Source organism: Odontesthes bonariensis, chromosome 15 (assembly GCF_027942865.1).
Source record: "Odontesthes bonariensis isolate fOdoBon6 chromosome 15, fOdoBon6.hap1, whole genome shotgun sequence".
In the NCBI taxonomy this organism is placed as follows: domain Eukaryota; kingdom Metazoa; phylum Chordata; class Actinopteri; order Atheriniformes; family Atherinopsidae; genus Odontesthes; species Odontesthes bonariensis.
This window is the reverse complement of record NC_134520.1, coordinates 23,659,020-23,686,371: the sequence shown is the minus strand read 5'-3', so window position 1 is coordinate 23,686,371 and position 27,352 is coordinate 23,659,020. Positions and strand designations below refer to the sequence as shown.

The window sequence follows — 27,352 nt, the reverse complement described above, 5'->3', positions numbered from 1 at the left end:
CTGAATTGAAAAAATAAGAAGTAAGTAACTCTTAAAGTTCAGAAAAAAAACATTCTGCTGAGGGAGAAAAGAAATGGTTGGATTATAATCCAGCAGCCAGATTGTCCATCAGCTCACAGATCACATCAGGGCTAGAGTGGAGGAATAATAACTCCTGTTTTATCTGTAATGGATGATCGCATAGCCTTCATAGTACACAGTCATGGTTGGAGATGATCACGAAGGAGACACAGATCTACAAGTGGTTCACATAATTTTTACTGTTTTCTTCAACAGCATTTGGATGCCTATGAGATCATTTTGTGACAGAAAATCAGAACACTCTAAATATTTGTTTTCTTTTAGAAGTCTCAGAGTGGTCTTCCACTGCCATTATTAATAGACGCACAGCTGCAGCTATTTAAAGCACTCAGAATGACTGTGAATAATAAGAAAACACAGAATGAATACAAGAATACTACCATACTGAGCAAGCTCTATTAAACTGTCTGTTTGTTTTATGGTAAATTGTGTGGCCGTCTTTTCCATGTTTACTTTATATTGTGTTTACATTGCCATAAAAATGTGTGTTTGCATGGTCTGAAGAAAATGTCAGGTGCGCACATTCTCACACGTGAATACCAGTTTGTATGGTGGAAAGTGCATAGTGAAAACAACTATGGTGTCATGTAAGTAAGCTCAGAAAGGGGTTTATGTTGATCTGAACGATAATGTTTTCATAAACCTAATCAAGTAGTTTTTTTTACTGTATGTAAACCTAACCAAGAAGGCTGGAAACATTAAGAGAGAACCTATCTTTTTATTCTATGGGCTGGTCTGTGCAATCACTCATCACTGTAAAATATTATAAACATTTGAAAACCAGACGCTGGTCAACGTTTTCTAACCCACAATTAGCAGTCTCGTGGAAAGGTAAAAATTTCAGAGAGAAAGAGCAGCTTAAAGTCAGCAGTAAGTGGCAACAGAAGCCCAGAGGCACATAGCTAAAGGGAGGGGGGGGTTAATTATGCTCATTAGGGTTTATGCAATCACACACCACATACCTCTGTTGTAAATACACTTAAGTAGACATTTGCAGGCCCACAGCCAGTGGAAGGAGTCCTTGAATGTCAAAACATTCACTCACTCACACATATACACACAGGCACGTGTCATATATTTTTTTTCTTTATCGCATTAAGCACACCTAAAAGGTCAGCAGTGACTGGATTTTAATGCTGATGACGTTCAGAGAACATCAAATGTCTGGAGAGTCCACAAAAACATTAACATAAAAGAATAAGTGTATGAATGATGGAACACAGCTTGAACAGATTTTTTTTTTTTTAATTGCTTATGTAAGACGGTAGTATTTTATTGTGTGCTTCAGTAATGCCAATGAAACCTTACTTTTGGATGCCTCTCTGTGTTAACGGGGACTCAGAGCATAACCTATGACAGCAGTAGCATCGAAATGTGTCAATTGGGACATTTTGCAGGGTGCCACAATGGGTGCATTTCTTCTGTAAACGACGGATATACACGCGAGCACATATTTTAGAACGGCTTTCTATTTTCTAGAGTTACGTCTGCTCCTGCGGAGCTGTTTAAGTACCATAACAACTAGGTTGGTAGCCTCGATACACATTCTTTGCTGTGTTTTACTTCATCATTTTGTCTCCAAGCATGGAGATTTCTTCTCTACTTTTAGAAGAATTCAGAATTATATTAGAAAAATATATGAGGATTTGTATACCAGTCAACTCATGGTGACTGAATGTTGCTTTAGGCAGTAGGGTTAATTTCACTCTTAAAAACCATGCTATATTAAACCATAGTATCTTAAGAGTGCATGTCATGTCTACTGCATATTCTTAAATGGAAAGTGCAGGATGCACCATAAATGCTAAATCATTTTGGGAAGCAACCGCAAAAAGTAAAAGTAATAAAAACTTTCTGTTTCGGTGAAATGCTGAGCACTTTCTGTCCCTCACTCTTTCTTCACATCAATTGCGTATTTTCTGGACATCCTGTCACCTTTTCCACTCTCCTATTCCAGCATTCACTTCACCACTGACCTTTCCCTCTCTTTCTATACGTCTCCTTCTGTCATTCCCGACTATGTCAATTTCTTGTCATTTTCTTTCATTTCCATTTTCCTCCCAGCTGCCTTATTTTGTTTCATAGAAACTTACTTCAGGTAATGTACAAAAAAAAAAAACTATGTACAGTGCATTACGTGAAAATCTGGAGTCTGTCACGATTTAAATTCAGACAGACAGGCAGGCATTCATATTTATTGTACGTCTTACTCATTCTATGAGACAAGAAAGAGGAGGCAAATGCGACTGGGTGGAAATGTCAAATGGTCCACGGGAAAACTAATCAAAGAATGCTGGCCTTCAGTCGAACTACTGCCATGGGCCTGCTCTGTGTAAAAAGCTCCTCTGTCTCAACAGAGGGCACATTGTAAAGGGAGGTCAAATGCAGAGGAGATGTGTTGTGTAAAGCTGTGCTGTGTAGTTTCAGAATAGAAATTGAAAGTGTAAAATGCCAGAAGGGATCATTGTATGCACCAGACAAATGAAGTTGGCCCCCTTCTTCAGAACAGAAAATGGCTGAGGTGCTCCTATCATACCCCAACCTTTGCAGTATTCTGGATATATACCTTTGTGAAAGATACAGCAAAAAGTAATTTAAACTTTTATTTCATGCATTTTTTTATTATATCTTTTGTAGATGGAAGGATATAGATTACATTTTGATTAACACTGTTGCTGATAGTGTGATAGAGGGATGGATCATGTGAAAAGCTACGTTTCAGAAATAGATTGAAAAAGTCAAACATTTGAATATCTGAGCTGAGTGCCAGACACACAAAACTACAATAAGTTTGTCAACTGACACGGATACTATAACAGCTTAGTCTCATTGCATTATTTTAATGTAGATTTTTTTAGGGTTGAATGATATTTCAACGAATGCCATAATCAATTCCATCCATCAGAAGTCAAGGGATCAATAGTTCCTACATCAAAGCGATTGTTAGGCATATATATGGGTCTTAAATAGTTCTTCTAGAAATGAAAGTTTAATATCTGCTCTTTGGCTGATTTATAAAGCTTAGTGTGGTGTGTCAGTGTCCAGCCCTCACAGCCTTACAGGATGTTGTGCTATCAAATAACAATTCAAGTGGTCTAACCTCATGGATTTTTCAATATGCAATGCCGTTATAGATCTAGACAGCGGGGCAGCCGATGACTGAAGCATAATGCCGATATCATGTTGTTATTTTTGTGTTTATATTTATTTTTTTCTCCATTTGATAGTGTACAACAATCTGATATTAATAAATGAGACAAAAAATACAGAAAACTGAAAACTTCCTTCAGTTTGCAGTGCATCATTTATTTATTTTTTATATGAAATGCATCAATGAATAGAAGTCCACAGGAAATTAAAAAATGTCATTCCACAGCAGCGACACGGCTTCTTGAAGTGCAGATGTGCAGATTTGGTCTTTCATTAGCCTATTTTATTTTTTTTTTAAAACACCATGAAGTTTTCTCAGTTAGTATTAAAGTCTTATAAAGCAATTACAAATTTTAGCATGAGTGGGTGTTCGTAATTGGAGAAACATGGCTGTCACTGCTCTTGTTGTGAATAATATGGCAGAGCTGACGAAAATCATTGTTTGATACAATTAATTGAACGAACAGGTGAGCTGAATGCTTGTCTTAAGAAAATTAATGTACTGTGGGTAACATAACCAGCTCGTACGCTTGTTTACTTCAACAATCTTGCATTTTCTTGCATCTAAGCTGGTAGAATAAAGGTAGAGAATTGATAAGGCACATTTTTGTTTTTGTTAATTTTCTGGAGAGCCCATATTCTGCTTTAGAACTAATAATTCAGTTGGCTTGAGAAGTTGTGAAATCAGTTTCTTAGGATTAATCATCCATCAGTTAGTTAGCTTGAGTATCACATTGTAATTGTAATTTGCATCAGAAACATTTAGGTTCACATTTCGGGGCAGTGAGTTGAACTTTCCGTGTAGTGGTTCTTCTTTCGTGTGGCAGTACACTCACACTTCTGCTTCCCTTTGCTTTGTCTCACACCATTTCTCTTTGCCTCATTCTCTCATTCCACGTCTCCCTTCACCCGATAATTAATGCTGGAACTCTCCTTCATATGTGTTCAGCAGTGCCTGGAGACTTGGGTCGGGCCATGGTCCCTTAATTATTAATTTGATGTTATGCACTGGCCGTTTGATCATCCCCATATATCTGTATGATTCAGATTTAACGAGTTCCCCAGGAGACTCTGTTTTTTCTCTTTTTCTCTCTCTTCGTTTGTTTTTCATAGACCTACTGCAGCCCAGGCATGAGTGAAACTTTAGATGGACTGTTTAACTAAAGGGTTTTAGTTGTAGAAACCTGTTCAGTTTATGTATTTTTAGTATGTGTGGATTTTTTAGTGACTGTTAACTTAAAATGAAAACTCACTTTTACTGGCTCATCTTCTTAAAGACCTTTTGTGAAGTGTTTTCCTCTGTACTGATAGTATACTTGGATCCCTATGGAGTGATGTCTTTAAGCTTGTTATCATCAGCATCTTGGCAAAGCATTAGCATAAAAATTTACAACATTGCAGAGCACTTATAAAGCATTGCTACAACTGTTAGGTGCAAAGTGAGAATGATACAGACTGAGATAAGAACTGTGTGTCTGTGTGGATGCATGCACGCGCACTCAGTTGGCATTTGGAAGTGTGTCCTTTCAAAAATGTAATTAAAGGAACTGAGTTAGCACCACTGGTGCAACGTTTGTCTCATGGCCTGGACTAATGTGTCTGTTTTTCTCCCACTCTCGATTTTCTTGCTCCTCAGCACCGCCAAGGTTCACTAAAGTTCCCGTCGACCAGATTGGTGTGTCAGGAGGAGTGGTCTCCTTTGTCTGCCAGGCAACTGGCGACCCCAAGCCAAGGGTTAGTTGGAACAAGAAGGGGAAGAAAGTTAACTCACAGCGTATAGAGGTGAGTAAAGCCTGCCACTCTTTGCTGCTGTTAACAGGTGTGGTGACCTAAAAGTTAAATTCATGTTATTGTCATCTCATACAACACTAGATTTTAAAATCACAAATGTCAATTTTTTTCTTGAAAGGTCTTGAAAATGCAAAAAAAATTTAATGGTGGCTCCAAATGCATTAAATCTACTCATGTTTGAAGATTCAAATGGTTTGTAAAAGTCAACTAAAAAAATCAATTCTACTGATCATTTCATGATCTTAAGGCGAGACACTACAGGTGAATAGGGTAATATTTTAAAATTTATAGATATCACCATGAAACTTCCTCAGTTGATTACTTATACAAGTATGAAATATTTCCGAAAGATAGATCTGAACATATGATAAAGCCAGGTGCAAAATTCTTTTTTTTCATTTTGTTTACACACAAAATGAAAAGAAAATTACAGAGGGATTTCAGGATATCTGCTTTCATTTCCTTGGAAATCAAAATGTACTGCCCATAGCCTAAAAAACATCAATTTTCGCCATATCTTTTTATTATAATGTCACATAAATCAGACCAGGAATGATTTATCAACAAATCCTTCTGTAAATATCTTCAGAATACTGTTAAGTGTGTAACTGGAAAGTTTGGTGTTAGTAGGTGCTCCATAGTCTGAGATATTGATACTGGAAAAATACAAAAAAAATGATTTTGAGAAAACGGCATTTAAAGATTTAAATAGGGGAATTCATTTTGGTAAATTTGTGCGAAACGTTCTGGCGCTAGTAAACAAAATGTGATGAAATAAACATTTTAATTTATGTTTTCAACATTTTCTTTATAGCAGGTTGAAAGAACACTTATTGAAGAAGTAGACTGGCCCAAAATCTAAAAATTGACCATGAAAAATCTATGTTTTTGCCTGCCATGTCTCGCCTTAAGCTGCTATTAAGATGTATCGTGTAGTTTAATAAAGGAAGCTAGCGAAAGGATAAGTCTCAAATTACAAACCTTTCAACTTTTTTTTTAACTGCCTCCAAAACCCTTCACAACCCATTCATTAGCTCTCCCATCACATTTTCCACAAATTGATGTGGATAACAGCCACCAAACTTTTCACCAACTGACTTATCTGACTTTAAAACAATTTACAATTCCACCGTTTGCTACAGCTGCCCACTAATGAAATGCAGAACCTTCCTATTCCTCTGTCCTTTTTGCACTTGAGTGACTCTGCTGTTGTCACATTTTTTCCAGCGCTGTTTTTTTTTACCCTTCATCCAGCCATGTCTATGTGATTGTGTCTGTTCGTTATTCATGATGTTGTTCACTTCTCGGCAGGCATCCCAGATGGCATCTCTAAAAGTCTTGATTGATGCTCAGTGTCTCTTAATTAAAAGTTGCTTTCGTTAACAGTGACGGCAATGACGGTGGAGATACACACATACACTTGTACACTCTGCAGCGCGAAGACAACGATGGGGGAGGGCACTGAAAAGCAAAAAATAATGACAACAACATCAATAGGGGGAGCTCAGCATCCCCAACGAGGAAAAAAGTTCTATTTGTTCTATTTGTGCATTCTCCTCTTCTGCATGCTAAGTGGGGAAAACAAAGCCAAGGGCGTGAAAGAGCCCACTAGATCGGACACTTCTCTTCTCCCGTTTAGCATGAAATAAAGAAAAAAATTAAAAGGGGTTTTGAAGTGCTACTTCTTTTTTTTTTTTTCTTTTTTTATGTGTTCTACCCTCTAGACAGCTGCTTTGATATTGATCATGATGCCATGCTCTGCAGTGTTTTTAGCCTAATTAGCAGCTCAGCCCTGAGATATGCAGCAGTGGAACAGCAGGGCTGTTGAAGACTTGTACTTGTGTCTCAAAGTCATGCTTTGCTCAAAGATCGCAGCAGCAAGTGCTTCATTGAGATGGTGTAAGCTTCCCCAGGGAAGAACAGATACTCACTTACGGTGAGACTGACGGTCTGACCATCTTTGTTTACCCATTCATCCAAAATTAGAGCAAAGAAATAGGCTTGGGAAAATACTTTCTGTATGGAAAAAACAATGGGCAGTTCGTTCAGAAATGTCAATGGTTTAAGTTCTTGTGTTTTAGCCATAGTTAGCATACTGCTGGAGGATAAATAGCTGTTGATTTATTGGTGTTCAGAGAGATCAACCAAGGACGGGCAAATGCGGGCCAGTTGCCAGTTTCTGTGAGTATGATGTCAAAACTGTCACTCACTCAAACAAATGATACAGTATTATTGATTTAAACATAAAGAGTGTTATTGTATACAGCTGCTTTGAGATAGCCTTTCATTCTATCCCATAGCCTAAGTCAGTATTCTCAATGAGTGTGTGTCCTCTACTTTTATTTCAAAGTGGCTTTATCAACAAGGCTCAAAACAAGAGGCTTCATGAAGTGTAAAGGGCATGATTACAGATAAAAAGGAGATAAAACCATGTAACGCATTGTACCAAGAGTGTGTTTCCACATTACTGTCTTCTTTTCTTTCTTTTTTTAAATTTCTTTATCTCAGGTTAGAAATAAGAGAAATGTGGCATACCAGTCCAGCCACTGATATCTTGTTGGAACTGAAAATGTTTGTGAACTACTTGAAAAAGGGAGTACAAACATTTCCAAGGTCATTCACATCTCTCAGAAAACATAGTTGACTTTGATGCTCCACTCTTTATTTACACTTGGCTTTTACGTAAAGAAATCTTAGGTATTTTGATTGAAAACCTAAATGTGTCTAACCTCCCTCTGTTTTCCCTTCACAGACCATTGAATTTGATGAGGGTGCCGGTGCTGTACTAAGAATCCAGCCTCTCCGAGCCCCACGTGACGAGAACATCTACGAATGTGTAGCTGAGAACAGCGAGGCCGATATTACTGTCACCGCGAAGCTGTCCATCATCCGAGGTGAATCTTACATAATACTCACTTATGTACTTTATGAATAGTTAATAAATGGGTTAAGAGAAGTATCTGAATAATATTCTGACATTTGTAGCTGAGGAATAAATGAAAAGTGAGTCATAAGACGGGACAAAACGAACATCCAAGAGCTTTTTCTTCTGTAATTGCCAGTGAGTGAGGCCCTTTTGCTTAGAGTTTCTGTACGTAATGCTCTTCCCTTTTCTTGAAGGTAATTTATACTTCCACAATGACGATTAATTATAAAGTTTTGCTTCTACATCAAACTGCAACAATTCATCCAAGTTTTGATTCATGACAAACATCATTTGTCTGATTTATTCATGCTAGACACATTTAGAAATATATTGAAAAGGCCTACCTATCATCTGAAAAGCTTTCACGTCCAGAGGACTTAAGAAGCTAAATCAAATGTTCAAATTAATCATCCAGAGAAGCCATTTTGATATTCATACTTGTGAAAATGTAGAATATTGTTTGTCAAGGTGCTTATCGCAGCCTATCCCAGACGTGTTTGCAGAAAGACAGTGTGAAGGCTGTTAATTATACATCACACTGATGGCACTAATCAACTGTCATTCATGTAATGGCTGAACCACTCGTTGACAAACCATAGTGTCCCTGAATTAAATAAATTGATTGGCCATCCAAAGACAGTCAGGACACAGCAGCTGACAGATGTGCCTGGGGATGTTCACACAAACATACACACACAGACAAGAAGTGTCAAGTAACAAAACAGTTTTCAGATGAGTAGTAGATCAGTAGTTTATAAGAGTGCTGTTCATACCACACGATTTGGTTTGCTAAAGCTCAGGTCACCGAGGACGGTATCATGGACAAACAGACATGCTGTCACACGCTCACACTTTCTGTTCCCTCATTCTACCTTTTTTCTGCCTTGCATACAAAAGCACAACCACTGTGTCGTTTCTCTTCCATTCTGTTCTCTCCTACTGCCATCTGCCATGTTCCCAGGGCTAGATGAAGCTGGCTGGCAGCGCACAAGCTAGGCCTTCCTGGCGGTCAGATCCACAAGCAGTATTTGTTTGGTGGGAGCATTGGACCAGAGAGTGGAATCCTGGCCCAACATCCTGGCTTAGTTATTGTAAAAAACATCCCAGAGTTCTTTGACTGGGGTGTGAGTGCCTCAGGTGTGGAGCTGCTGTAAATATTCTATTGATCACTCAATCAAATGGCTGAAAGTTAAATGGAAACTATTGGTTGAACTGTTAGAGTTGAGGTCATTTCTCATCTGAAAATAGACGTTCAAAGTTGGGTTTTCTCACATTTTCTCATGATATAGTTTGTGGGGGAGTTTCAAATATTAATTAATTGATAATGAAAGTAATTATGAATTGCAGTAAAACTTAAGTGCTCTTCTAAACTGACTAGTCTGAATGACTTTGGTCAATATGTTGACAATAGCATTAAACCATAACATTAGAAAAAAAAAAAAAAAAGATTATTGTGTTTGTCTGACCAAAACTCGACTTTTGATATGTTTGCATAACATTTTAGTTCGCCTGAAATCGGATTGAACTGAACTTCACAAAACCAGATCAACTCACCCAAATTATTCAGTTGTGATTCAAATCATATGTTCACCGTCTCCTAGACTTAAATAACCTTTGGTGCTCCATGCACGCTCCGAAGTTGCATCTTTTGGCATTGTTTTGTGAAAATGGTTCAGCCTAAGTATATATTGTTACCGTAAAATTCGCAATGAAGCTTTCTTTTGTCAGATGGCTGAATGCATCAGAAACTGTGATTGCAAATCAGCCCACTGAGACAACTCAACTCACTGTTGTGTAAAACATTGGCCAATTGTTGTTCAAAAAACATCCTGAATTTACAACTGCAGCAGTCTCTGACAAAATCACCATGCAGTTAACAGTGAATTTGGCTACACTTATGTGCATAAACAATGATCTCCCACAGAGTAAGAAGCCGTGGAATGTCATGAATGTTTTTTTTTTCAGTCCACAATGTTACGCTGTCAGACAAACTTTGGTTAATAACTCAATTCTGCTCCCCTGTATGTATACTGAGACGAGGACTATGATCCAGTTAAATGGCCAAGTCAACTGTAATCGTAGTTTAACTCAACTATGCATGTTGATGACTATACCATTTACAGAATAGCAAGTTTACTTGAATCCAAAACACCTTGTAGGAAATTGTTATTGTTATTAGGGACCGAGTAGTGAAACTGCAAAGACCCTATTGTAACTGAGGGAGTTATTATTTATATTATATTACGGGACTCAGTAGGAACTTGTAGACTTGCAGCCTCCATCGTTAATTTCATGTAATAATTGCATTATTCTTTAGGACTATTTACTTTTGCACTTTCAATTTGAAACAAAAGAAAGGACATATACCATTTAAAGAAAAAAAAATTTCTGTGAGCCATGGTCTTGTTCCATAAAATAATGAGGTGTGACAAGAGCAGAAATCTACCAGAGATACAGTAGATGGTTTGCTAAAACCTGGGTTGGCCTGTTTATTTAAGCTTTCCAGGGAGCTCTCATGCTTCCTGGTCTGATCACAATGTCAAAGTGAAAATTAACATACATTTGTCAAATTGAATGTGCTGAAGCATGAAGCTTGAATAGCAAAACGCGTTTTAAGTGCTCAAATATGGTCTGGTTAGTATGCTCATAGTAGAGTCCAATTAATTAATAGAGTGCAGTGAAAAAATCTCGTCTGGAAAGTCATTCTCAAAGAAAGAGTCGACCAGCACATTAACTGAACAACAGGGAACAATCACACAACATTGTAAAGTACAAGCTCAGGCATGTGCATGACACTTGTTTCAGAAAGGGCATTGAACAAATTCAGAGCAGTCTACATCTGCAAAAAATAAATGAAAAGCTATTGGAATCACCCCCAGAGGAGAAAAGCTACTCTCGTGTCCAGGCAAGATCCAGTACTGAAGGAGGGATTGGAAAGTGATGATAGTGGTGAATTCAAAATATAAGCATCTGAGGAGGAGAGCAGAATGTTCTCGGTTTTCCTTGTACAATTAACCTATCGATATTAGGAAAGAGACGGGAAAAGATAAACTATGAGTGGCAAAATATGTAGTGTCAGTCAAGAAAACAAAGAAACGTGTGGATGAATAAAGGGAGATGAATGGGAGAATAAAGGGAGAATGCAGCAGAGATGGATGTGTAGCAAACCAGAGGAACAACCTAGAAAAAGTGAAAAATGTTGGCAGAGGATAAACAGAGACAACGGGAGGTGATGAAGTTGATTGGCAATGTAGAACAGGTGAGGAGGACAATAGCTGAACATGGGCTCTTGGAACATGACAAAGGATTATGGGATATGGGACAAGGCACAAGGGACACATTTCCAGTAAACAGAGGGGATGTGGACTGGGATTTAGAGAGGCAGAAAATGGGTCGACATGATGGGCAACTTGGCCAGAAAGCCATGGGACACACAAGTGAGAAAATGCAGCTACATGCACATGGACATGCACATACATATGCACACTATAACATTCGTTTGAACAAACATGAATGTCTTATTCAAAAGTGTTTTAAACTGGAAGGGCACAACCACATACATTTACTAAGAATAACCGTATATATCAGTGTTTATGCGTGTAGTCTTCATCGAAAGGTGCGTGCCTTTCAGTATGGACAATATGCATAGTCACAGGTCAGTGCATGCACACACATACCAGTTCGGTATATCTTTTTCCATCATAGAGAGAATTCATCTACCATCACAGCATGTGAGATCTGTTTGCAGTTTGAAATTAAATCAATAACAGCACACTGCTCACCACACACACAAACACACATCGAAATGATACACATACACCTTACAGCTATGTACTCGCACATAACCACACCAAACTTACATATATGAAAAATGTGCACATGTTAGAACATCCAAAATTTGCAAAAACATTTATTTATGCAAAAAGGACACATTATAACTTTAAACGATATACCGGGGAGGGATTTCTGTCCCAAACTGTACTGTAACAATTGCGAATCCTCACTTTCTCATCTGTTGTTTCTACTGTTTGGGTGCGTTGATGGCAATGGCAGGGTGCATTAAACACTGACTGTGACACCTCCTTGGCTGTTACTTCACTACTACAGCTGAATACATAAGACTGGGGCCATCTGGCTTCACTAAGACTTTCACACAGTCCTCTGGGAGTCCTTGAAGGGGGACCGACGAGCACACGAAGCACACTCCTGAGATGTGACACAACTTGAAGCTTGTTTTGTTTTTCGTTTTTTCTTTGTCACAGTAACATTACTTTCTGGTTTTTGGATGTTTTCTTTTTCTTTTTACTGTATCACATGGAAGGCAATGTTGCAATTGGGATGCTGTCAGCTCAAGGGTTATCCTCCTTTGAGTGCTTGTCCTTTAGCCTGCTGCAGTATTTTCCCCAATGATTACAGTTGCATGGACTCTGCCTGAGGAATTTCAAGGAGTGATTAGATTTGGTCTCAGGTTCAATTCTATTTCTTAATGTTGAGAAAGTTTAAAAGATGCTCTATTTGTGTTCACAGTAGCCTTACATAGATTACAGTCAGATGGAGCAGCTCCTGAGGCACAAATGATCAAGTTTGTTAAGTTAAGCCTTAGTGTTGAAGCCACTGAATTCTCTGCTCTGTCGTGCTTGAACCAGAGTGCCCCAGAAACTGTGAATATACACACTCAGACACACACACACACACACACACACACACACGCACACACACGAGGTTATGTTCACATCCTCCTTATTTTCTTTGGCCACTCCCAGCCAGGTGGAAGCAGTCAGACTTATCCCTTTCTGTCTCATAATTTTCTTATCTTATCCAAAAAACTCAGACAAACTTCATCCACAGACTCGTTTAGACTCATTAGACTTATTTAATTCATAAGTTTGTTTTTCTCTTAGTTTCACCTCTAACCCCTCATAGCAGAAACGGTTGTGGATGGATTTAGGTCAGCACAAACTGCATGTACTGTTTCATTTGCTGATTGTGAATAGAGTGAAAAACTCCAACCATTAGTATACCAGCAGTATACCAGCCAGGCTCAGCAGTCACCCACCGTTACCTAGAGACTAGTTTGGCACGATGGCCTACTGTTTGATCAGGCTGTCTGCAGTTTGACCACTTTCATGACAGAGCAAGTTATGGTGAATTTTGATTTGATTCTGTATCCTGAACGATTCACGGTCAAGCTCTGTTGGGGCAGAAAAACAGTGAAATGACAGCACGCTGCATTAGGGTATTTTATGAACTGTTCACATCCTCATACCGTGTGGTATACTTTTTTTTTTTTTTTAAGTAACATTTTTTAATTCTAATGAGTTTATCTGTTAGTAGTAGTATGATTTCAGTTTCTTTTTCTTAAGGTTTTAAATCTCCTAGCCCTGGCTACAACAGAGGGGAAGTTTCAGTCAGGAAAAGAGGGTTGATAAGAAGTAAAACAGAACATTTATCTTCTTTGCTATTCACGTTTTCAGTTTCCTCTGAACAAGTACCATCATGAGCACATCATGTGTGTTTGTGATGGTACTTTGTGTTCATGTTCCAACACGATATATCTTCGTGTTTGTGTTCTCCTTGGCTTTATTTATAGTCCCCTGGGTTTTTGTGGCCTACTGAAACTCCTTTTTACATCTCCTCACATTTAAATATATGGTAAAAAGCAAGAACATTTTTTTTACCTTTCCAAAAACATACTTTTCCCAGATGCTACTGTTTATTTGTTATTGATCTTTTTCTTTTTTTACATATAATTTTTGGGATTAATTTGTTTGCAGTCCGTTTACCCTCTTTCTTTTGTCTTTGTAGCACACATACAGTGATGTGTTGGTGTTGCAGGGTTGAATGCTTATTGTTTTTTTCATTTTAGAGTAGAGAGTGAGTCTAGGGCACAAACTGGGTGAAAAATTAATGAAAGCATGGTGAAAAAAAAGAACAGAGAGAGAGAGCAATAAAGCATCTTTCTTGAAGTGTGTACATGGCACATTGTCAGCGTTTGACAAAGTTTATGGTTTGTGGAGTATTTATGTATGATGTGTGTGTGTGCAGCAGAAGAAGGAAGACAAAGGAAGAGAGAAAAGGAGAGCCATCAGGCAGGTAGTGGCCACCCAGTGAAGAGACAGTCAAGAATTAACTTGGCAGTATCAGCAACAGATTTTTCTGCTCGTCCTCTTCCTTTCTGTCCGCTTCTGAAATGACCGTTGCCCCCTTTCACTAGTCTCTGACATCTTTAGCTGGAAAGACAAAAAATATAGAGGAAAGTGCCAGGTTGGTGAGTAGAAAAAAAACAGAACAATCTGTATCTCATTGTAGTAAGAATTGACTTGTCAGATCAAGTGTTCAAGGGAAGATGCTTGTAGTCATAAAGCAGAAAACCACACTACGTTTCCACGCTACATATCTTTTTTTCACTTTTTACATGCATTTCTGCTGGCATACTCTTCATGGTTTAATTGTTTAGCTATCAGCCAAGACAGGATGAAAAGGTTAACAAAATTACAAGTTCATGGTTGCCTGAAACTGAGTGAAAACGAATAAAAAATGACTGTCTTAGCACAGCTAAGACCCTGACATTCCTCATACTGTACAGTATGTACAAACACTGTTTTCCAACTGCATTATCTCTACCTTGTCCCTGACAAACAAGTAAATTCTCATTCCCAAGCAGCACTCATCGCCTCCATCCGTAAATAATACATTATTTTAGTGCCGTTAAGATTTAAACTCATTGAAGGTTACCTCCTCACAGTCAGTCTATTTTAACACATGGCTCATGTTATCAGCAAGTCAGTGAAAAACACTTTTACTTTTTGTGGTTATTGTTTGGCTCTTTTTCTTTTACGAGGATTGCATGTGGAGTTAATTTATCGTTTTGCTCAGTGATTGTGGTTTTGAGTTTCTATTGTGCTGAGCTGGGGCTCTTTTTGCTGTTATTGGTTTGTAGTGGAGGGCAGGCAAGGCAAAAAAAAAACAAAACAGATCAATAGATGGATGCTGACCACATGGATGGCCCTGATGCCCCTGATCTCTTATTGGAAGCTTAAGAAGTTTTGTGTTGTTTCCTCAAAAATATCCCCTTTGCTGTTCTTCAGTGACTCCAGCACTCTTTCCACTCTTTGAAGCTATCTCTCTGCGCACCTTTCACCTTTCCCTCCCAGTGCACCACTTTCTACCCTCATTCTGGTATTTCTCTGCCTGCCAGCCTACTATTAGTGTTCCATCTCTCTCTTCTATTAGAAAAAAAAAAGTTCCCTCTAGAGGAAATTCACTCAGATGAGAGTTTATGGCCACTGAATCCTTTGATCCCTTGAACTTGCAGTGCTGTAATCAGGTGGGATTGGAGGATGAAGAACGGAGACATTAGCTAAGTGGTAGCAAGAAAGATAAAGGACAAAGAAGGGGAAAGAGTCATAGAGGTGGTGATGGAGTTGGATAAGAGGACAGAGCTTGCCCCTTGTTAAAGGTGGCCAGCAACTGAACTTTTGCCATCCATTTTATATGATTTCTGCTCAAGTAGAGTGACCCTGGCCACTGCAGACATCTCATATTGACTGGCCACAGTCAATATGACAGACTGGGGAGAAGCGAAAAATAGTTAGAAGATGATAAGCATGGAGGGTTAGTGTCACAATGATTGGTTTATTAATGACTGATGACTTTTTTTCTCAATCAGATGACAAAGACATCTCAAAGAGTGTCTTTGAGATGTTTTGAGTATGAACAGTATGCAAATGATTGTTTTGGTTATTTAACCTGTCATGGAACATTTCCTGATCTTTCTACCCACATTAGCATTTGTTTTCCTATTATATTCCTATTATATTTTACTTGCTCAAAATTGTCAGAATACACCTCAGCTTGAATCGAAATGAGCAGTTACATTTCCTGCATCTGCTTTCTACCTTTAGTAATATTTCATTTGGTTTTCACCAGTATTTTGCAAAGTTGAGTGACATATGCAGCTGGACAGGTCTTATTATTGCTAATGAGATGCTTAATTAGTCTGAAAAAATGACAGAACAAAGAAAATAATTCATCGCTATATCACTGTTCAGAATTATAATAGTCTTTTTTCATTTTCTTTTTTTTAGCAGAGCATAAACAGTACTTAACAATTTAAATGATAAGGATGGGATGAGACGTTTTGCTTCACACCAAATTAGAGTTGGGATGAATAGGTGGTTCCTGTGGAATCTGTAGGAGTGATGATTTTTGGAGTGGCCCAGCTCATGCATAAAGAGGAGCAAGGGGATGTGGCCTCGACCACCAGCTTCATGCATATACAACAGCCAAAAACCCAGGTGACTGAATTCATACAACACAGGGGTCGTGCTGTGGACACTGCAGGACTGACAGTTGATGAGACTTTAAAGTGTGGTGTGCCAAACCTGTGCTTCTTGTGTTAAAGGTTGGATGGAAAGCTTAAAAGCATGATTATTAGTATTTCCTCTTTGGCACGAGGATTTACATCAGCTAAGACTGAGCAGAGGAAAAAAGGAAGACTGAAGAGGCCTTATATATGTTATACACCTCAAATAAGGTAGATGACACACTGTGTAATCAAGAGAAATATTCAAGTCTTGTAAAACCTGAGCCTTATATCACATGAATACATGCAAATCTTCAAGAGATGTTAGGGACACTTATCAAAAGATAGAGAATAGGATTGAATAAAATGGCAGATTGAGAGAGAGGCTTGGTTAAGATACTACCCAGGACTTGTTCATGATTATAAAGCTTGTGCTTGAGCAGCCAGGATGCTATTGGATTTAATAGCAGCTGTTCATAAAAAAAGATAAATACAGTGAACTTTCACTCATAAAGGTTAACAGTACATCCAACTGTTCATGCTCTAACCTCTAGTCCTCATCTTCTGCCCACAAACCTGCATGAACAGGTTTTCAAAATTTTTCAAATAGTATTTGAATTAAATAAATGGAGTCCAGTTTAATCATCACATAGCTGTCACTGGGTCATTTCTTCTCAAGGAAAACTTCATTTGTTAAAACATTTTGCTTTTCCTTTGTAGTACGTTTATTTTACTGGCCATCCACCCAGGTTTTCTGTCCACTTTTCCTCCTAATAATCCTGCCTCCTACCAAGCCCATCAGCATTCTAGCCGCAACCTCTCGATCTTGTCATCTTTTAAGTGACTTATTTTTCCAACAGTCCAACTGTTCTCACCATGGTGCAGGATTGCATCCTCTGTGACCCTTGTTGTCACATCTGTTTTTTTTTTTCCACATCTCAAAGTGACATTAAGCAATTACGAGGCGCTCATCTGACCGGTCCTCTTTTCATTTCAAGCCACTGCATATTCATAATTGTTGCTCTGCTCACTAAAGGTGCCTCCAAACCTGTCATTAGTGGCTTGATTGCACTAATGGCCCACCAAGATAATAACCTTGCCCCTCAGCCCCACCCGTCCACCTTCATCAAGACTTATGCACTCACTGTCGGTGTTAGATTTGAAGTCTCTGTATTTGTTTGGAGTAGACTATTTATTTTGGTAGCACAGTGCAGCAGCTCAGCACTCTCAGTCTGTTGTTGTTTTGAACTCAAGTTGCTTTGCTAGCTTAGAGAGGCCTTTGCTTCACATGTCAGGGGTTGATTTCTCTGTCACGTACAAACCTTGTTCAAAGATGGAACTTGTAACACAGCAGATATCTTTCCCACTGACTGGTTTTCAAATTCATGTTGACTTTTATAACCAAAGACAAAACCATTCTTAGTTCTGCTATTCACCACAGCTAAAGTTCTTATGATATGAATGGTGGTATTGTCAAAGTATTGACCTAAGGATGGATAAATATTCTCAGCTGTTTACATAGTTTCTCAACTTATTTTGCAAAGGCTTTTTGGTTTCTTTTTTTCCTTTTTTTTATTCCAACATGATTGCTGATCTTATGAAGTAGGCTGTGTTCCAGTAAGTTGTCAAGGCACGTCCTCCATTTACTAACTCATCGGTGTCATCATTAATTACATATGTCAGAAAACTGTGCTATCCAGCTACATATTTTGACAGAACTCAAATGATGTACGTTAGTTGAGAAGTTTTGCTCTCATGTAGCTTCTATTTTTGTCACAATGCAGAGGAAAATCCCATGAGAAAACATGTCTTTTGATATCAACACGTCTTTCATAGAGTATTAGTGGGCATTTTAGTTATATTTTAGAAGAAAAAGCTGTCGTTGAATTAGGTTCCCTAAAACTCTAGATTATCTTAACATTTTAAAAAGCAGAATTTCTGCCCTATAAAATGCTTTTTAAAGCTGCAAAACCACCCACATTATGTTGTTAACTGAAGTCAGGTTTCAAGATGCCCAATGCACCTCTTCACACAGTCCTACTCTCTCATGCATGCACACGCTTACAGATACTTAGACTTAAAGAGACACACACACACACTCAGAGCCACCCACCACTAAACTAGACCTGACTGGTTGACGTTTCTCTATGGAGGGGCACTTCCTTTAATGGCCCTGGCTTCATCTCCTGTCTCCCCTGGTGTTCGCCTGTCTTACCCCAGACACCTCAGGATGCTGACAAGAGTGAAAGAGAAGGAAACAGAGAGAACTGTGTGTTTTTTGTTTGAGTTTGAGGCTGTGTTTGATAAACTGTTTCACACTGAGACAAGTAAACAGAATTTTATTACCTTTTTTTCTTTTATTTCCTCCCTGTGCTTACAGGCAGGGGATAGTCTGAGCCGTCCTTGACAATTACGCCCCTCTCATGTCTATGCTGTATCTATCGTGGTGGCTCAGCACATTAGCGAAACAGTGTGGTTACATAGGAATGCTTACATTTACATATACATATACACATGTATGTATGTACACATATATGAAATAATTTTTTAACCCTCCACGATGGGGCCTTGTTTTCCAGCATTTAGGATGAGATGGCATGTAGGATTTGGGGGTGGGGGGGTGGTGGGAAGCTTGTAGGGAGGAAGCCTGCATTTGTTCATTCCAGTTAACTTTAATTCCATTTTTTTTTGTCACCCATACCCTTTTACTGACATTAGTAACATCCAATCATTTGTGTTTTTTATAGTGCTTAGGTCTTGATGTCTGAAAAATACCAGAAAATGATGGACGGAATGATGTGCTATCATTTTTCCCTAATGGTACGCTCCAATAAACTGCCCACCTGGAAGATAAAAATAGTTTTCCTGCCCAGTGTTACCTCTGAAGTGACTTTGCTGGGCTTCTTTTAATTTCTGCAAGTTTTTTTTTGGTTCTCAGATTTATTGACAAAACTCATTGGCATATGCTGTCGTAGTTGCTGCCAACAGTTCTACTTGTCAGCAGCTGTCGTCATTATTTTTAAGAGAAAAATCTCTAATAATGAATATCCATTTAGCCCAATTGTGAGATTTGGCTGATCTCAGTTTTTTTTTTTGAGCATGACCATTTATTTGTCTGTAGTGACATCAGCTATTTGATTGTGGCCCTTATATGAACTGCGTTCCGCTTTGGTGGTGTAGTGGAACATGTAGCAAAACCATCACAGTCAGAACTGTCAGCACAGTAAGTCTGCATGCCAGACTGAATTTTTTCATTCATCTCAAAGCTCAGCTCATCAGGTAAAGGACCTCTTAGTCATTTTCCCCTTTACTATCTTTATCAGCTCCATCGTGTAAATGGTCATAAATTACTGGAGATTATTCCAGCTGACCCTCACAACACTTTTTCTTTGGTAAAAAACTCTACATTAAATTGGTCCAAAATTCTACTAAAAGAAAAATAAATAAATACATGCTGGTTTACCCTGCATGGTCTTTAAGCAGCCAGAAAACTGACCCAACAGACTCATTTTAGACTAATCATTTTTTTCAGTTTTTTCCTCCTTCAATCTTTCTTTTTCTCATTTCGTGTTTCTGATTGTTTCTCTTGGGTCGTATTTTTGGAGATGCGGATGTAAATGTTTCCCTTGGTGGTTAGATTCGCCAGATGTGGAGAATAACAATAAGACATAGATGTCTTTCTGGGAATAGAGGAAGGGTTAGAGGTTGAGAGCTGGGTGTATAATAACCCTTATTCAACTGAGATATCCAGAGAGGGCTATCAGTGTCAAGGCCAGAGACGTGTGATTAGATTTCCCCGGTGTTGCTATTCTTCTCTGTCACTGGATCTTTCTGTGCCACTCTTCCCTGTCTTCCTCTCTACATTACTTCAGGAATTCAACAATTCAAAGAATGTCACAGAAAGATGCACATAAAGCACAGAATTTTCTTTAACTTCCATTTAGTCTGGTTGGATGATATAACTTAGGATGCACGATCGTCACAGATAGCTTTTGCACATTCTTTACTATAGCTAATGGGTTTTAGATGCTTTTCTTTACAGCACAAACAGAGGCAGGAGAGAAGCCAGCAAAACTATTTTGCAACAGAATGAGTAGCAAATTTAGACTTGAATGTACAATAGAAAACATTTACTTGGTTTTGAAATCATACCGAGTCAAAAATGTCATTATCATTTGGTGTGGAAACCTTGTCAACCCAACCACTATGAGGAAGTACAAGCAAATGCCTTTTGTGGGGTTTGTTTCCTTATATTTTATACAAATCCTACAAATTTATCAAACATTTATCAAACACACACATGCATTTTAGCAAACAGACTTTCAAAAGTACTCCAGAAGTGCCCCATCTGTATAATATAACCTCCCTGCGAACAGGCGTCCCTCCCTTGTTTGTGATATGTGCACTTCTGGCTTTGGGGTAAGTGCAAATGAACTGCATTCTGGTGAGTCTGAGCAGCTGGGTCTGACTATTAGTTAAACATCTATTTTCTTCAGAGGTATAAAAGAGAGTGTGCCATTGGCTTTATTTATCCATATTGACTATCTCTATTACCCTCTTTCTCTGTAACATAGCATCTTTACTTATCTGTGCCTCTTTTACAGCCCTGTTGCTCCTCCTTTCCTTCTCTCACTCTGCCTCTGTCCCTCTGCGGTATTAGTGCACAGGCTTGCTTAAAGCATGTATTCTGTCTGCTGCGGCATTGGGTAATCAGTTAACCTGATTAAATTGCTGATGAAATTAAATCATTGCAGTAAGTGAAAATAATAATATGAGTAATGGGTGCGGGATATGCTGGCACTTTGCTGCAGTCCCAGCCAGTCAGGATTCACCATTTGTTTTAACTCTCTTCTTTCTGGGAAGTCAATGATGGCTCAGAGCAAGTTGTTTGAAGTCACTGATGTTGGAATTACTTGAAAATAAATCAAATATGTAGTATAAAAAAAAAAAAAATTCTTCTCAAGTGTTATACTGTAGCAATTTGGCCAGAACAAGCTGACTGCATGATGAAAGTTTCCAGGAGGATTGTAGATATGGGTTGAAAAAGACTTGGGAACTCTCTTCCACCAGGCTGCTCATTTAGTATAGACTATTTGTGATGCTTATGAAGGTCTTAAATACTGAAGATTTTATTGATGAATGTAAATGTATGTAACAGGGAGTTCTAAGGCAATTTTGTGTTTCCAAGAGATGCTTTGGTTTATCAGTATACTTTATTCTCTCACTGCAGTGGAAATGGTGTAAGAGACCACAATATATAGACATGGTTTACTAACGGTGAATCACTGGAAATGTTATTTGTCAGGAGAGTTAAATGAGTCTAAAGGACGGATATTTTAAGAGAGAAATGGTTAGCATGATAGAAAGCAGACTGCAACAGCAGGCGTGAGTTGGCAGATTAACAGTCGGGCAGTGGCTAAGCTAACCAGTGGCTGATTAAAGGCTTTGCACCTGTCACTTGTATAATGATATTAAATGTCAAAGTGAAATTAAAGACAATTATGGTTAATGACTTACTAAACCCTTTAAAAACTTAAAAGCCAAAAGAATAACAAAAATCAAGAGGGTCACACATAGCCTCTAGGAGGTTTAGCTTTGCAGTCATGTTGATCAAAACAGCTGTTATGTGTAGCAGATATATGATTTTTTTTCTATCAACCTAGCCTCATGTTAGTGTACTTTACCTTGAATAACTTCAAACCCTGCTCTAATTAACAAGTTGTGATTTTAGGAGCCTTCCAAATCCTTTTGAATAGTATCAAAAGTATGATTGACTTGTGCAAAAATGCACATTACTCACTTCTGAGCCAACTTTAAGTATATATTGCCAGGAAGTAAATGCAAATATAAAGAAAAATACAGTATAGTTTGTACAATTCTTACAGACTTGAAAGTCAATGTATCCACCTTTGTTCTTCAACACAGTCTGAACCCTCTGAGACATGCTTTTTCCAGGAATAGTTGGTCCAAAGTTCTTCTTTGGATGTTGACTGCCCTTTGGTTTGATTCTCTGTCGAAATGACCCCACACTGCTTCAATAACGTTGAGGTCAAGGCTCAGGGAAAGTTTCATTAATCCATAAGAGTTTCACTTTAGTTCTTGTGTCATTTGGCAAACTTCCTCCCTTTTTCCCTTTCTTAAGAAAGGCTTCTTGACAGCCACCCTTCCATCGAGACCATTTCTGACAAGGCTTCAGCAAACACTTGATGACTCAAATGAATGTCCAGATGCATCTCTCAGGTCCTCTGTCAGGCCTTTGTTGGATTTATTTCAGGCCTGCCATTTTTTTTTTTTTGGTCCTCTGCTTGTCTAATCTCCAAAATCCCCCAAAAATTAGGAGAATGCCTTCAGACAGAAAGCCTGAAGAACTTATGATCAAGACCTCTTTAAAAGATTACAAGAAAGTCTGGTTCCTTGGAAAACAAACACACAGAAATCAGGGGTGGATCAAGACTTTTTCCCAGTACTGTGTGGGGGATATAAATAGATGAATAAATAAGTCAATTACTAAGATCTGATAAACCTTAGAACAGTTTTGTTCTTTTCATTTTTTTCATACTTTTTTTTTAACTGCTGACAAAGTACTACACATCGTATCAGTGGAGAACACCACACTGCAAGCTGTGCTGCCTGGATACTAACTTTCACCAAAAGCTAACAAATATACTAAAACTGACCAATAAATGACTCAGTGGGATACATCAAAATTACCTTTGAACCCTTGAATTAAAAGTTGCCTAAAAAAACACTGTCATGACTGACCGACTAATATTCTCTCCCAAGTGTCCCAAATTTGAAGTGAAAGTAGTTGACTTTATTTAGTTAAAATATAGTTACATTTTTTAAAATATGTATTTTACTTTCATCATTTGCACAGTCATAATGAAAATTGTATGTGCTTTTGTATGTGTGAGTGTAGTGAAAATTAAGTAGGGCTTTGAACATTCATGCCAAAATGGAGGGTTCAACTGTACCGTGAATCTCACAACACCTTTGTATGATGAATGTTGGCCTGAGTGACAAAGGCTGCTCCCAGCAAATCAGACAAGTAACCAGTAGTTATTGGTTGATTCTATTGGACCTGTGTAGATCTGTCATCACAGGGTGCACAAATCATAGAATTGCAATTGCCGTGCCATTACAGGGAATGACCCTGTGGGAATATGGATACGATCAGTTCATGTCATTAGTTTCTGTCTTCCCTTCACAGTCAGGCTGGATAACCCTAAAGTAACACTCCCTCAATGAGCGATCTATTTATTTTTGCATGACCGCCATTATCGACAGAGCCTTCAAGCTTCTGGGTGAAAGATGGTATCAGACTCTATTCCTAGGGAAACAAGCAGCCTGCATACATGCCATTTATCCAGGAAACGGCTGGATAGAGCAGCAGCAACTATAGCATTATTTATCCATGAATCCATCATCCCAGCTTCTAATTTACAATTTTTTTTGGTCCTGTTTGTTCATCCACTTTAGCCGACTTTTACACTTTTTACAATCTACTTAATCAGTGTAAATTCACGTATCCTGCGTATATGTTTTCCAGATTAATTTTTTGCAGACTGCAGTGTAATGTTTTCATAGCATGAAGAGTTATTGAGATGTAATGTACTGATGCACAGTGCATGCCAGACCTACCCTTTGCAGATGTGCTTCTCCAACTGACAGAACTAGCCAGAGGGATACGAGATTGCGGCGCCTTAGATGGTATCTCATACATACTGTAGATCATTGATGACACACAGAGATGAGAGTTTGTGAGAACATATTGTGTAACTTTGTAAAGTGAAATCTAGGTCCCAGCTTCTCTGAGCTTCAGGGGAACTGGTATAAAGAGATTATACAGGGATGGTCATAAATAAATGATGGAGAGGATACAGCTCAAAAACCTAAAACAGAGTAAATGCCTGTACTTTTTGAACCTACTACTGAAATATTCATTGTTCTCTTATGTCAGCCTTAGAGGGAAGCTGTCTGAACTTATTTCTGAGACCATCTGCTTCTTTCTCCCATCCTTGTCATGTGTGTTTATTTTCTAAGACTCAATATTTCAAAATGTGAACATTTTTTGTGAACACCCTTCTCCACACAGTCCCAGAGAGTAATGCTAGGACATCAAAAAGAATCACAGTTTTGTTTTATATTGCTCTTTTTTTTCATTTAAAAAGCAAAAGACAAGAAAACATAGATTTGATTTATTATGTAAGCTAAATGAATCAGCGTTTAGTAAGAAATCATTGGCCAAGAATAGATGATTTTCAGATATTTATAACCCTTATCCGTCATGATATCACACAAGCAGCTTTTTGTTAAAGGTCTGAAAGGTAATTGCAGACCTTTGATACACTGTTACAAAAATAGTAATAATAATGATAATAACTCTCATAATTTAGAGCTTGTGGCCTGGTAACGAGACCACTATGATGGCTGCAAAAGAGGACATGAGGTCACTGGCTTACCAAGTGAGCTCTGCCGTGCCACTGGCCAGTATCTCAGTCAGTCAATTCTCTCCCTATTTGTGATGTGGCCTTGGGCTTCTGATGAGCATTACAGCTCGGGGTTTTTCTCCCTCCACCCTTGTCATCTGAGAATAAATCATTACTCTGGCTCCAGACGGGGTAGAGTTCAGGCAATTTGACCCATGGGACTAATTGCTCAAAGACAGCAGGGAGGAGAACAATGACCACAGAGTGCACTACACTGTCATCTCTTAAAAATTAAATTATGGTTCAATCATGCATGATTATTAGCCATAGAGAAACAGCAGTATTTGTGTTCTGGTGTGATGGTTATTAAACTGGTATAGGAATGATAATGATGTCTAATATACCTAAATCTAACAGAGCAATTCTCACACATTTTTATAAAAATGTATCATATCGGATCTGTTACACCTCTGCTGATATTCAGTCACAGCCCGTATGGAGCTACTTCTTATCACAATATGAATTGATAAACTCAAGGCAGAAATGAGCAAACTGAGGTATCGGAATGCTAAATCTATTGCACAGACTGGCAAATAGCTCCCGCTGACTGAAAGTATTTGTTTTAAAAGCTCGTTTGAAGCTTGAAATCTTTCTTACCCGAAAAATTACCCTCATGAAAAGAATACAAGAAATTCAAGAAAAATAATCTTCTTTGAAATTAGATTATGCTCTGTTAACATACAGTAGGTTTGCATCTTCATTCTGACATTCTATTTTTGGTTCACCGCATGCAGGCTTTGGTGACAAAGGAGACATTTTGCCAGTCACTGGATTTTGTTTACCGAGCCATTCCAACCCCGCTTATCAATTATTAAATGTTTCCTTTTTCAACTAATTTGCGAGTGCAGATTCACATGTTTCTCGATTCTACTTTTCTGAACAACTTGAACCCTGCAAAGTCCCATAACTTGAGTGTATCTTTTTCTTTTTTTCATCAGACTCACATGCTCTCTTTTCCGTTTCTTTTCACAGAGGACCTTCTTCCATCAGGCTTCCCAAACATTGACATGGGCCCTCAACTCAAAGTGGTGGAACGCACTCGCACAGCCACCATGCTGTGTGCTGCCAGTGGCAACCCTGACCCAGAAATAACCTGGTACAAAGACTTCTTGCCCATAGACCCCAGTGCAAGTAAAGGGCGAATCAAGCAGCTACGCTCAGGTAAGGAAAGCTCAATCCTTATATCCCTGCTTTTGCAACTCAAGAAGGACTTTTCTGATTTCAATGAACATACTAGTTAACAGGGTTGTTTTGTATTTTGCAGCTCACATGTCAATATTTCTGAGGATTCCCTTTTGTTACCTTATTTTCAGATTACTAATAAGAGTGAGGAAAGGCAAATTCATATCTCCAATTTGGGATTTATATGTAAAAACTAAGTTGTCTGGACTGCTGTAGACCAAGTGTAATGAGAATTACTTAATTTGATTAAAGTATTCAGTTGGAGTGTCAGTTTTAAGAGAACAAATCTTTACCTCAAATATGTGTCAATAGAATTTTTTTTCTTGTAAATTATTTAGATATAGTATATATAGTGCCGCCATCAAACAGTATGAAGTCCAGCTGTTGTCATTGTGCAGTTTGTTTTCACAGAGTGTAACTCTGCAGAATGAGGTCAAATTAGTTGCAACATCCCACAAGTGTGTCATGGCTAACAATGAGAACAATGTCCACATTATAATGACAAAACTCAGATGTGGATATGTTGTCTTGTTCCCATTGATTAAAGCCTACTGAGTGGCCCAGTAAAGCAAAGTCTAATTATATAGCTAATTAAGAGCAGGCCTTGAAGTGGCTCTGGGCGATAAGGGTAGATATTTTAGGTCGATGATTTGTCACCATTTGAAAAATCCATTGACTCCCATTTGATTCGCTGCTACAAACGTAAATCAGGGTAGACACCACTAAATAAAGAGTCTGTTCCCATTGAGTTCCTGCCCTAGTTGTGCCCCTCAAGAGCTGTACAGTCAAAAGAATCGATTTGTCATTTCATTATTCAAGCCTTATAAAATACAGCAAGTTCACAATTGTGTAAAATCTTTCAATTTTAGACATATTTTTCTTGAAATTGCCAGAGGTCGTGAGGCCAACCTTTTAACTATTAGAATTTCCAGTCAAAACTTTTAGTATGGGACTATTTTGGATATGTATCGATCAATGTAGTCATGTGGTCCCAGGCATCTTTAACAACATATCCTGGGAAACTTTGGTAAAGGTGGATAACCAGTGCTCCTGACCCAAGTTTGAGGACAAAGAACCTTCAGAGAGGACCCTTTAAAAACAGCCTTCACTTTATTGTTTTTACTCTAATGTTCATCTTTTGCCCAGACAGCTCTCTCCTGAAAATACAGACCTTTGAACTTATAGGTGGCCTATGTTGTTTAGCATTTTTTAGTTCCGTGATTGCTTTATTTGGTGCATTAGTGCAGTTGCTGGTGTGATATCAATTTTGATAAGTTAAACACCAAGTAAAGGCATCATTTGTATTATGAGGAATATAAAAATAATGGGATTGTCAAACGTTTCCCTGTGGTACTAGTAGACAAACTCTATATAGGATCGGATTCAGGGCATCTTGTTGCACATAGCAGTCGACGAGTCGTGCTTATG

At 38.3% G+C, this 27,352-nt stretch overlaps 1 protein-coding gene across 7 annotated transcripts in view; it reads left to right on the top strand.

The window, feature by feature from the left end:
• ptprsa (protein tyrosine phosphatase receptor type Sa) overlaps window positions 1–27,352 on the top strand; it is a 221,115-nt gene that overhangs the window by 110,469 nt on the left and 83,294 nt on the right. For all 7 annotated transcript variants that reach the window (XM_075485598.1, XM_075485596.1, XM_075485599.1 and 4 more), the window contains 3 exons: window positions 4,868–5,013; window positions 7,775–7,916; window positions 25,715–25,903. In XM_075485598.1, coding sequence (XP_075341713.1) covers window positions 4,868–5,013; window positions 7,775–7,916; window positions 25,715–25,903 — 477 coding nt within the window. The remainder of the gene's footprint in view (window positions 1–4,867; window positions 5,014–7,774; window positions 7,917–25,714; window positions 25,904–27,352) is intronic.